The sequence below is a fragment of the Lynx rufus genome, unplaced genomic scaffold (assembly GCF_022079265.1).
Source record: "Lynx rufus isolate CCGP_SWC_20201006 ecotype Redwood Valley unplaced genomic scaffold, mLynRuf1.p SCAF_2, whole genome shotgun sequence".
Taxonomy (NCBI): Eukaryota; Metazoa; Chordata; class Mammalia; order Carnivora; family Felidae; genus Lynx; species Lynx rufus.
Genome location: NW_025814834.1, coordinates 38033441 through 38046657, shown reverse-complemented (window position 1 = coordinate 38046657; position 13217 = coordinate 38033441). Strand labels below are relative to the sequence as shown.

Sequence of the window (13217 nt, the reverse complement as noted above, 5' to 3'; positions counted from 1 at the left end):
ACTTGTTACCTGGGAGAAGGAGGAGGCACTACTGTAGTCACTGGAAAGCCACGTCAAACCTAGATCAGTGTTTAAAGCCTTCTTGAATTTGATGCTTACCTGACATTTTTTCCTTTCAGCCCAGAAAATTTCTAATATGTTACTAAGTCTTCCCACCTACCTCAGCCAAACAGATGCATCCAAACCTACTCAATCAAAGGTCAGTTTAAGTAACCGCATTCTGTGAAACTTTTAATATTTCCAGCATAATCTCTCAATAAATGTTAATATTCAGTACCCATTAGGCACTAGATACGGGGATACGAAGGTACATTTCCTATACACAACAATCTCAAAGTAGAAGAAAAAAATCTTAACCCAATATTCTAATATTTATAAAGTGCTACAGTAGCATCAAAATGAAAACAAAAACAAAAGCCCCACCAAGAATTCTGCTCCAGATTATCAGAGATGACTTATCAAGGGAAAAGAGATGCACGATAAAGAACTACGGTTGTCAAGGTAAATGTCATAAGGGAGTAAGAAACTATGTAAATACTGTATTTCCAGTAAACATTTATCATCTTCAGTGTCATACAGTGATGGAAAATGTCTTGTACACAGTGCTCTCATGTTACCTGAACACTCCTATACTTTCTTTACAGCATCAGTTATTTCATATTCACAGTACAGTCCCAAATAAAATGACAAAAATTTGGCCAATGAATTTCAATCTTCTGCAGATCAAAGCTTTTAACTGGGTTTCAAACAATGCAGGAAAACTGATCAGAATTTTCATTTTCCTGTCTAAAAGTATCTTATGATAAGGATACCAAAAAACAAAGCCACAAAATGCCCCAAATGAACAACCTACCCTGAAGGAACAAGAACAGCACCATCTTTACATTTTCTAATTATTTTGCAAAAAGTATGTCTGAGTTAGTTTAAAGAAAAAGTGCCTAAAAACACTTCTGAGTTAAAACAGTGTATAAATCCTAAATACCTACCATCAATAAGAGGAATATTTAAAGTCATTGCCAATTGATTAGCATGTTTTAGAAGTTGCAGAAAGCTGGACTTCGGTTCTGGTGGGTAACAACTATTTGATGTCATTCACGTTCTGGTCCCAACCAACCTTTCCAGATCCATGGACATTTTTCCCTCCTTGAACTCTCTTTCCCTGCCACAGTCCACTACTCAAACAAACTTTCATGACTCCCTGCCTCCTTACAAGATGTCTCTCAGACTCAAATGTCCTCCCCTAATTTAAAACGCACTTTTTTTTACACCAGGGACACGTCACCTCCTCTATGAAACAGTCCTAAGCATAAATTAATCACTCCGTTACCCAGGATCCCAGAACATGTTGCTTGTATTTCTATTTAAGCATTCAATAAAAGGATGAAAACGTACACACATCTGTTTCCCTACTAGACTGTAAAACTTTTGACGGCCTTAGTCTTGGTTACTCCACTATACTGAGCCAGGCACTTGGAAACGACGAGTGAAATAACCGATTCTCTTGGAAGCCTCGTGTTTGATAAACACTTCAGATTTCACGTCAGAAACCAAGGAATGCAGTCCCAAATTCCCACGCCTCATCTTTTCTGAAGTGACCCTATTACCTGCCATTTCTGGATATTCCCTAAAGGACTCCAGCCTATTCTCAACATTTTCCTAGCTTTATATTCTCCATCTTTCATAAAATGATCACCTACCTCGAAAGCTTTGGCCATTAATATAAATGTGCCTTTCCCGCTTCCACCAATAACCCAGTCTCCAAAGAAAAAGACCAATATACCACAAATATTCCCAAATCACTTCGTACAAAAAACCCAAAGTATCTTTGACGCCTGAAGACACACAAATTAGCCAAAGTTAAGAGTAATGGTTAGGTTAAATTCGATTTGGGGGCCGCCCAAAAAGCGGCTGCCGTATTTCAGTGCTCTCCAGACTCATTTGCAAAAACGGCCAATAGTTCTGAGAGGCGCGGGAGACTTTTTGCTTTCACGCCCGTTTCCCCGATCCCTTGCCCTGGACTACTCCTTAGCGATCCGTTTAAATGCGGCCTTCTGGTCAGAAAAGCGAAGCAATTCTGAAGGAGCAAGACCCAAACACGGAACAAAGCGCCTGCCGGCTGTGTTTAAGTAGGACGCCATTACGTGGGGCAGTGGCCTGCGCCGCTTGTGCGAAGAAGACGACCAAGGCCCCCAAGCGCGGGCTCGGCACCCTACAAAAGAAACCACACGACGAGACAAAGCCTAGGAAAACTGACTCTTGGCTGGCTAGGCAGCAGAGAAGACACATAACTAGGGAAAGACAGCTTACCTTCGTGAGTCTTGGCGATCTTCGCCATTTTGTCCACTCGAACACACAGACGGAACTGGCGCTCCCAAGAACTTCCGCTCGCTGCCGCTGCCACGGAGAAAAATAGCTGGGAGATACTCTCTGCGCATGCGCCAAGCGGGAGCGCGCTCCGTTGGGCGACACGTGACAGAGTAGCCACCTAGAAGGAACAGAGAGATGCATTGTGGGGGTGGGGGAGGAGCTAATATTGGGCCGGAGGCGGTTTTCGTGGTGACCGAAAAAATGGCCTGGCGGCCCATAATGTCTTTAAGGGAGTAAGTTTGCCCTGGAGGAAGGTGGATTACGCGAGAACAGTGTACAGTAAGAAACACTACGGATTTCATGGCTGGGAGAAACCTCAGACCTCCAATTTATTTTCTCCAAATAGACCGGAAGGAGTCTTAGTGCAAGACAAAAGCTTTCCTTAGCATCTGTCTCTCAGCTGTTGCAGTGGCTAGCTGTAGAAACAGTCCTATAAGCAGTCACATCCTACGTGCTGCAATTCAAGATTTTCCTTCAAAAAAAAAATTACCATCTGGGTAGGAGTTTCATTTACAACATTGTATTTCCAAGCACTGTTTATCTTACAAACAACCTAGTAAAGTAGACAAGTTGTTGCTAATCCCATTAAAGAAATAAGAGAAAAACTAGGGCGGGGGTATATATAAATTGTGCAAGGTCACACGGTTGCTAAATTACACAGCAGGAACTTTGCCACCCTAAAAGCCTTTTAACTTTATAGGTTCTTAGAAAATCACTGATCATCAGCATGAACACTGATGAAATGCCTCTCTTAATCCTAAATGTCATTCTGAAATCAGGAACTTTTAAAAGATCAGAATATGGCTTTTTCTTTTTCTTTTTTTGACAGCTCATAAAGGTTCTATTGTTGGTATTATATTGGTTTTTCACTCTTTGTGTAAAGAGTGATTATCTTAATTTAAATCCAAGTTAGTTAACATATAGTATAATAATAATTTCAGGAACAGAATTTAGTAATTCATCACATATAACACCCAGTGCTCATCCCAACAAGTGTCCTCCTTAATGCCCCTCATCCCTTTAGCCCATCCCCCCCACCCAACACCCTGCCAGCAACCCTCAGTTTGTTCTCTGTATTTAAGAGTCTCTTACAGTTTGTTGACCTCTTTTTATATTATTTTTGATTCCCTTATGTTCTTCTGTTTTGTATCTTAAATTTCACATATGTGAAATGAAATGATGTATTTGTCTTTCTCTGACTTATTTCACTTAGCATAATACACTCTAGTTCCATCCACATTGTTGCAAATGGCAAGACTTCTTTTTGATTGCCGAGTAATATTCCATTGTGTGTGTGTGTGTGTGTGTGTGCGTGCGCGTGTCCCATATCTTCTGTATTCGTTCATCAGTCAACGGCTATTTGGACTTTTCCCATACTTTGGCTATTGTCGATAGTGCTGCTATAAACATTGGGGGGCATGTGCCCCTTCAAATCAGCACTCCTATATCCTTTGGAAAAACACCTAGTAGTGCAATTGCTGGTCAAAGGGTAGTTCTATTTTTAATTTTTTGAGGAACTTCCATACTGTTTTCCAGAGTGGCTGTACCAGTTTGCATTCCCATGAACAATGTAAGAGGGTTCCCCTTTCTCCACATCCTCGCCAACATCTGTTGTTGCCTGAGTTGTTAATTTTATGGCGTTTTCTTTTTTTTAAAAAAAAAATTTTTTTATGTTTATTCATTTTTGATAGAGACAGAGCACAAGTTGGGGAGGGGCAGAGAGAGAAGGAGACACAGAATCCGAAGCAGGCTCCAGGCTCCAAGCTGTCAGCACAGAGTCCGATGCAGGGCTCAAACCCACAAACCGTGAGATCACAGCCTGAGCCAAAGTCGGATGCTTAACCGACTGAGCCACCCAGCCACTCCTATGGCTGTCTTTTTCTATGCATCATTACACTAGCATAACTTTGAAGTGTCAATGCAAGCCTTGGACTTTAGAAATGAAAAGAACATAACTTAGGGAAGTTGGTACAGGAAGCAGCCTAAGAAAACAGGTAAGGATTAAGGTTAGAGCCTTCACAAAGAAAACAGTTTACCTGGCTGTGTGATAAGACTCACAACACAAATATTTAGTAGAAACTTCAGTAACAAATCAGTGAAAAAAATCAATCTGATGAGATGAAATTTTCAATTTTTAATTGTTTTAATTTAGGTTATAGTTGGGGGAAGAAGGGGATGAGAGAAAACATGTAGATTATTATACAAATTATTAATAAACTCTAGTTCTTGGATTGGTTAGAGGGCCCACAGATATTACTTACACGGTTTATAACCTAAACATAGATTATACTTTTATATATACAAAATAACATGTTTTAAAATAATTAAAGGAGGGGTGCCTGGATGGCTCAGTCAGTTAAGCGTCCCACTTCAGCTTAGGTCGTGATCTTGTGGTTCGTGAGTTAGAGCCCTGCATGGGGCTCTGTGCTGATAGCTCAGAGCCTGGAGTCTGCTTCAGATTCTGTCTCCCTCTCTCTCTCTGCCCCTCCCCCGCTCATGCTCTGCCTCTCTCAAAAATAAAATTAAAAAAAGGTTTTTTTAATTTTAAATAATGAAAGGCAAAAAGAATGTGAAATAAGGAGTTACAGAAGGGTGTTATTATCCATCAAGAATCAACAATCTAAAAAACATCCATGTTGACAAAAAGAATCACAAAAACATTGCATTTCTTGGCTCTACTTTATAAAAAAAGATGAATATGTATACACAAGGAAATTACTGTCCCGTAAAAATATATGCAAAGGAAATTCACTATTGTGTTAATAGTGGATGTTTATGAATGATGAAATTATGAATTATAAAAATAATTTTTAGTATTTTCCAGATATTCTGCCAAAAACACATATTATTTTTATAAACACACACAAGAAATGTGTTAAAGAAATGAAAAGCATCTGCAAAGTAGGTATCACATGTCCTTTGTCTTTCCAAGATAGAAGCTGCACCTGCTGGCCAGTTTGCATTATATGCGTATTTCTCTAGGTTCCTAGGTATTCGGTTACTTTAAAAAAAAAATTTTTTGGGGGGGGCGCCTGGGTGGCGCAGTCGGTTAAGCGTCCGACTTCAGCCAGGTCACGATCTCGCGGTCCGGGAGTTCGAGCCCCGCGTCGGGCTCTGGGCTGATGGCTCAGAGCCTGGAGCCTGTTTCCGATTCTGTGTCTCCCTCTCTCTCTGCCCCTCCCCCGTTCATGCTCTGTCGCTCTCTGTCCCAAAAATAAATAAACGTTGAAAAAAAAAATTTTTTTTAACGTTTATTATCTCTGAGACAGACAGAGCATGAGTGGGGGAGGGGCAGAGAGAGAGGGAGACAGAATCCAAAGCAGTCTCCAGGCTCTGAGCTGTCAGCACAGAACCCGACGCGGGGCTCGAACTCACAGACCGTGAGATCATGACCTGAGCCTAAGTTGGATGCTCAACTGACTGAGCCACCCAGGCGCCCTGGTATTCAGTTACTTTTGTAGGGCAAAGGCATATATAGGATAGTGAGACATGAGAAAATTTGCCAAAGTATCAAGGGAGATTCCCTTCTTTTAGTCTTCTTCTAAGGACTAATTACTCTTTAATAAAACAATGACTTGGACATTCAGACAATAAGTAACAGAGATTTTTCAATAAGTACTTTTTACTTTCCATTTTCAATATTAATACATAATACTCAGATATCACTTAAAATACATTTCCTGCCCTTTTCTGGTGAAGTTTTTTTTCCAAAAGTTAGAAAAGGGATCTAGCTTTTATAATCTAAACAACTGACAGTGATGACATCCAATTAAAAGGAAAATCGATTCCTTTTCTAAGTATTTAAACAAAATTTTAATGTTTATTTTTGAGAGAGAGAGCACACACGCATGCACATACATATGGGGTAGGGGAAAGAGGGAGAGGGAGACAGAATCCAAAGCAGGCTCCTCGCTGTCAGCACAAAGCTGAACATGGGGCTCGAACCCACAACTGTGAGATCATGACCTGAGCCAAAGTCAGTCAACCAACCGAGCCATCCAGGTGCCCCTATTCCTTTTCTTTTCAGGTAAGCTCTATACCCAATGTGGGGCTTGAACTTAAGACCCTGAGATCAAGAGTTGCATGCTTTACTGATTGAGCCAGCCATGCACCCTCATTCCTTTTCTTATCAGGAGCACTTGGAGGCTGGCTTTTCTGAGTCTCAAAAAAAATACCGCAAAGCAACAAGCATACATATTTTTTTTCTGGACAAAAAACAAGATGTAACAGTTTTGCAGAATGTTAAATGCTAGATGTAATTTTCTCAAATTACTTTTGGGATAAAACTGTAAAGGCCTTGAAGTTCTATGCTATAGGAAAACCACTGACAGTTTATCCATCCCATTTTTTCTGAGGTAAAAGAAGGACTTTCATGGATAAATGGCCCACAATCTTGATGTGCAGTGCTTCCTAGAAGTCTCCTATATCAAAGGAATATCAGACTCTACCTACTCCAAGCCAAAAATCCAAAAACTTCTATCTCCCTTTCAGTTATGCCTAAAATCCCAAAACTACCGAGTCTTATTTCTGAAATTTTAACGCATTACTCAGTTAAAAAAAAGATAACCTTGAGACAATGTTCTAAATATGTCTGTCAATGTGCCTGTCATGTCTAGCTTCAACTTAACTGACCAAATTCTCTGCTCAGGGAAACAGCACTGGCTTGTTCTCCTGGAAGAGATAGGTACCTGGCCAGCTACCTAGAACCTGGCCTAGAATACAGGACATTCTACCCACAGAAAAAGAAGTTACTGGCTAGGCCAAGATTCCTTCTCTTGGAAATTTGAACTGGAAGTATGAAAGGAACTTGCTGGTTGCTATTGAAACAGAAAGAATCAAAGGAAAATGTCACCTGAATGACATAAGACTGAGGGATCATAAACTCCTGCTGCTCAAATCCTCACAGCTACCCTAAATCCAGAACTATCTCCAGCTCCAACCTTCTAAAGGCCCATTCTTTAAATAATACTGATTTTCTTGAACTAGGGTAGATTTCTCTACCTTCCAGCCTCACTAGAATAGAAGAGCAGTATTTTTAGTGTGAATTCATTAATTAGTTTATTTTTCTAGTTAAAGGTCAACTGAGAGCTCTTTTTGATTCATAATGCTGAAATATCTAGTTACAGCACATATAAATCAAGTCTGAGGAGGTGTCCCAAACAGCTAAGGGATTGTGGCACAGAAGCATTAGGTGCCTGGAATGCTGTGATGTCTTCTAATATGTGAATTTGGCTAAGCTACAGTTCCTAATTATTCAAATAAATACCAATTTATTTGCTATGAAAGCTTTTATAGATATGCTGAAAGTCCACAATAATTGACTTTAAGGAGACTGTCTTAGATAAGCTGGGTAGATCTAATTCAATCAGTTGAAAGGCCTTAACAGCAGAACTTAGGTTTCCCTGATGCAGAAGAAAATCTACCTGTGGATAGCAACTTCAGCCTCTGCTAGAAAGTTCCAGACTGCCCTTACTGATGGTCTGCCTTTAGATTTTGGACTTGCTTAGCCAGTGTCCACAATTGCATAAACCCAATTCCCTGCAGTAAATCTCTTAATATGTATCCCCTACTGGTGTCTCTCCAGTTAAAACCTGATTGATATAAATGCCAAAGGTAAATTTTACCATTCATTCGTTCAAAAAATATTTATTGAGGACCTATCGATAAATATTTAATGAGGACCTAGTCTATACCAGCCATTATTTTATTTTATTTCATTTCATTTTTAATTACGGAGCACATTGTATCCACAAAGAGTATGTACAATTTCCCATGCAGCTGCTATTACTCAAGAATATTATCAGTCTCTTGTGTGTTGACTCCAGTGTTCCTTGCATCAATTATAGCTCCACCAGTCATACTTGAAAATCCATGTTTTGAATTTTGTGTTAGTTATTCCCTTGTACTTCTTTATAATTTTACTACATATGTATGTAATCAAGTATACTTGTTTTTTTTAACTTTTATGTAAATGGAATCATCCTAGTTATAGTCTTCTATAACTTGTGTGTAGCTATCACTTGTTCCTTTTTTTTTATTCCAGTATAACTAACATACAGTGTTATATGAGTCTTAGGTGCACAATACAGTGATTCAACAATCTATACGTTACTCAGTGCTCATCACCATAACTGTACTCTTAATCCCCTTCACCTATTTCGCCCATCACCCACCCACCTTCCCTCTGGTAGCCAGTTTGTTCTCTATATTTAAGAGTCTGTTTTTTTGTCTTTTTTCTTTGTTGGTTTCTTAAATTACATATATGAATGAGCTCATATGGTATTTGTCTTTCTCTGATTTATTTCATTTAGCATTATACCCTTTACATCTATCCATGTTGAAAATGGCAATATTTCATTCTTTTTATGGCTCAGTAATATTCCATTGTATGTATGCACCATATCTTCTTTATCCATTCATCTATTGATAAGGCATGGACATTTGGGTTGCTTCCATATCTTGGCTATTGTAAATAATGCTGCAATGAACATAGGGATGCATATATCTTTTAGAATTGGTGTTTTCATATTCTTTGGGTAAATACCCAGTAATATAATTACCAGAGATTATTTTAGATGCTGGGAATACAATGTTGAACAAGACACTGTCCTCATGGAGCTTACATTATTTGAGGGACAGAGATTAAAAACTGTGTGTGTGTGTGTGTGTGTGTGTGTGTTTGTATAATTTCAGGTACTGCCAAACACTATGAAGAAAAAGCAGTATTAAGGGAGAGTGGGCAGGATGGAGGATAGGATGGGGGCACCTAGCTGGCTCAGTCAGTGGAACATGCTACTCTTGATCTCAGGGTCATAAGTTTGAGCCCCACACTGGGCATAGAGATTACTTAATAACAACAACAAAAAAATGTTTTTAAGAAAGAATAGGATGAACAGAAAAGGCAAGATCTCTGAGAGGATGACATTTGAATAGATATTTAAATGAAATAATGGAATGAGATTGGGGAGAAGAGTATTCCAGACATAGTAAGTGCAAATATGCCAAGGTCGGAATGACCTTGGGGTTTGTGTCCAGAGTGAAGTAAGGGGGAGGGAGTAAAGAATGGCATGAGATGAGATGGTGCCACAGATGCCTGGCAGTATTACATTGTTGAATGAATGAATGAATGAATGAATGTTGAATGAAAATATCTTCCAAACTTTCCTGCTCTATACTGCCTCTGTTAGCTAATACAGAGACAGCAGGCACATAGTTTTTGCTACTGGATTCTTCATGATAGATGTACATAAGAGCAGAAAACATTGTCACTAATGATTCGCCTTAGGATGACTGTTGTCACTAACTAAACTAAGAAATTGGTAGGAGGAGAGGAAGGTGGTATATGAGGACCAGAGAAATAGGATTTGTGAAAGAGGGTTAGGAATTTTGGGCAGACTATGGCCCTTGGGTCAATGACAGGTGTTGTATAGTCAGCAGGTACCAGAGTCAACAAGTTGGCAATAGCAATAATAACAATAGCTACAGTACAAAGCCCACAGTTTTTAATGCCACCCAGAACTCAAAGAGACTTATTAAGCATAGTGCTTCCTTCTTAGTGGTAGGAGGTACAAGATGCAATAGTTGTCCTTTACTTTGGAGGGGATGTCCAGGCATGCCCCAGGCCACTATGTACCTAAAACAGTGGTTCTCAGATAGGAGTGATTTTGTCTTCCAGGGATACTTGGCAATGTCTAGAGACATTTTGGTTGTCACAACTCTATCCTCTTCCTAGAGGATCCTCCTTCCTATTCCCACCCCCATATCCTCTACTCTCTGTCACATGGTAAGTCCTCATCCGGTAAGACTGGCACAGTGCCACCCCAGCCAGGAACCTCACCCTAGGATTGAGATATAGATTGTATGCTTTGATATTTCTGTGCTGTATTCCTGAAATACCACAGACATCTCTAAGTTATTACTTTGTGTTATCGTTGTTTCTGTGTCTATCTCCCTGAATTGGACTGTAACACCTAGAGCAACTTAAAGGGAGAGATTACTGACATCTAGAGGTCAGGGATACTGCTCAACATCCTATGTTGCACAAGATGCTCCCCGAAACTAGAAATTTTCTGGCCTAGGATGTCAGTTGTGCCACAGTTGAGAAATCCTGCCCTAAAAATACCACCAATGGAGCAGACCCTTTCCTTTTTTTGGGTTTATCTTCCACCTTCTGGAGCATCTATGTCTTTCAAGGCCTCCAAGTATTTACCACTTCCTGGTCATCTAGTCTTATTAACAGGATTAACATAATGCCATCAATATAGTGGGCCAATGTTTCACTGTATGTCCAGATGTCCATGTTGCTTAAGACTGTATTATGATAGTTCTTATGACAGACTGCATTGGGGGGGAGTTAACATAATTCAGGGATAAAATTTAAAATGTATACTGTTGTCTACCCCAAGAGAATGCATACTGTTTAAATACTCCTTACTGTTAAGGATGGAAAACAACTCTTTCATCAGATCAATACTTGCCTACCATGTACTTGAGGTCATGTTAATCTCTTAATCTGCTCTAGAAACCACATCTGGCACAGCAACTGCAATTGAGGCTACTACCTGGTTGAATGTGATAATTCACTGTCATCCTCAGGATCTGTGTAGCCTTTGTAAGGGTCTGACGTCACTGTAAATATAATGTGGACCACCATCCTTGCATGCTTTAGGTCTTTAAGGCACTAATCTCTGCCATATTTCCTAGGATATAATAATGTTTTTTATTTCCTATCTTGGCAGGCTGTGGGGGGAGCTATTCAGTATCCTTCCCTGCTATGTTCTTATCCCATAGGCTCTGGAACCTATATGAGAGTTTGGCCAACTTCTAATTATGCTCATCACAATTATACTTTTGGCAACTTGGGAAATGACACTTGGCACTGTGAGCCAGACCTGGGCCAGGACATTTATGACCCTATATACCACCATTCTAAGAGAGGCCACTATGACACTTTGGGTATCAATGTCAACTTGGACATTTTGCCTACAGCCTTCAAAATATTTGGTTATTCCACTTTTCCCAATGTATAGTTTTGAGAGCAAATGATAGGTACCTTTGGAGAAGTACTAGGGGATTCATTAACACATACTACGGTGTTACATGGTCCTTCCTGAGGACCTAGTTTCACTTTCAATCACATGGTCTGAAATCAAACCGTTCTAAGTTTAAAAACTAGCTCAGGTCTGAAAACTAAAGGAAAGGACCACTTTTTTTTTTTTCTTTCCTAACTGGAATAGCTGCCTTCAACCTCCTAAACATCCATCCTTGATTTCTCTTGGTTGTAATAAATTGAACAATACTTCTGTACACTGCCCATCAATTTGCCTCTAAGGAAATCCTACTGAATCAACCATCTAAATATCATTCTGCAGGTCAGGACCCTCCAGGCAGCCATTCTAACCTTGTGCTAATCATAATTCTGCCCACCTTCCTTCTGATAGTTAAACCTCACCAGGTGGCCTCTATTTGGGGATCCCATCATCCCCATTGCTATCATGGAACTCAGCTCTGTAACTTTATCTGCCACTATCTCCAGAGGCCTGTAAAGAACAGCCACCATAACTAACAGTGCTTTGCTGGGCCATATTGAGTCTGGGGAAAACGAGAAAATCAGAAATATTGATCCTGTCTTTAAGATTTGGTATCTTGTTCATATGGATTTTTCTGCATTTTGATTTTTAATATTTTTTAATTTTAATATTTTTATATTATTTAATAATATATTTTAAATATTTTTGAGAGAGACAGAGAGAATGAGCAGGGGAGGGGCAAAAAGGAAGGGGGACAGAGGATCGAAGCAGGCTCTATGCTGACAGCACAAAGCCAAATGCAGGGCTTGAACTCAAAAACCACGAGATCATGACCTGAGCTTAAGTCAATTGCTTAACCAACTGAGCCACCCAGGTGCCCCTGCGTTAATTTTGATTTTTAAAAATGTATTAGAGGATTATTTATTTATATTGGTTACTGGACTTTTTGGTACTCTCTTAAATTTTGCACCTGAGGCAAGTACCTCATTCACTTCACCCTAGTCTCAGTCTTATTCAGTGATGCTGGTGCCTCTGTCACATTCCTTATTACTTTAGGAAACAGAGTATCCTCTGAGCCTTCCCATGGAACATAACTGCTGAGCTTTCCGGCCTTAGCATTGAATATCTACTCTAGCATAGCTACTTCTTTGAGTCTTTTGATCATCCCTTCATCCACCATATCCCACAGTAGTCCTGCCATTCCTGCCACTTAATGTGGGCCATTACTTTCTCTGAGTTTCTAAGAGCCATCCTAGTAGAGTGTTAGCACTGCCTTTCCAGATTCTTGTCAGCGTATCATATCATGGGATGTCAGGGATTCATATCATGCTATCCAATGTTCTGCTATCTACCCCTGCCCCTTGATCTAGGACACTCAGAATTTAGTTCCTTATGCCGTCTTTCAGCTACGGATGGTACCTATTGGCTTGGTCATTTAGCTCCTTTGAGGTGTCCCTTTCCATCCTTAACAGGTCCAGAATTTTCTTGGCCAGGTAGAGTATGATTTAACTGCAGCTACTGGTCTGGGATCCAGGATGGAAAGTAAGGAAAGTTCCTGAACAGGGTACCTGTTGTCTTATAAGTCAGAGGTCTCTGTATATTCCTCAAGCAAAGACAGAGGACTAGTTTTTTTAACAGGGACTTGAATATATAAATGTTGATTCATTTTTGAGAGAGAGAAAGTTTGGGCAGGAGGAGGGGCAGAGAGAGAGGGGGGCAGAGGATCCAAAGCAGGCTCTGCAATGACAGCAGTAAACTGATGTGGGGCTCAAACTCATGAACCATGAATGAGATCATGACCTGAGCTGAAGTGGGACACTC

At 40.0% G+C, this 13217-nt stretch overlaps 1 protein-coding gene across 2 annotated transcripts in view; it reads right to left on the bottom strand.

Moving 5' to 3' along the window:
• Positions 1–2480, bottom strand: part of SF3B1 (splicing factor 3b subunit 1) — a 38432-nt gene extending 35952 nt beyond the window's left edge. The window contains exon 1 of one of the 2 annotated variants that reach the window (XM_047085899.1): positions 2308–2480. In XM_047085899.1, the coding sequence (XP_046941855.1) occupies positions 2308–2335 (28 nt within the window). In that variant the 5' untranslated portion in view covers positions 2336–2480. The remainder of the gene's footprint in view (positions 1–2307) is intronic. The other variant, XM_047085900.1, reaches the window with a different exon arrangement.
• Positions 2481–13217: the final 10737 nt, after the last annotated feature.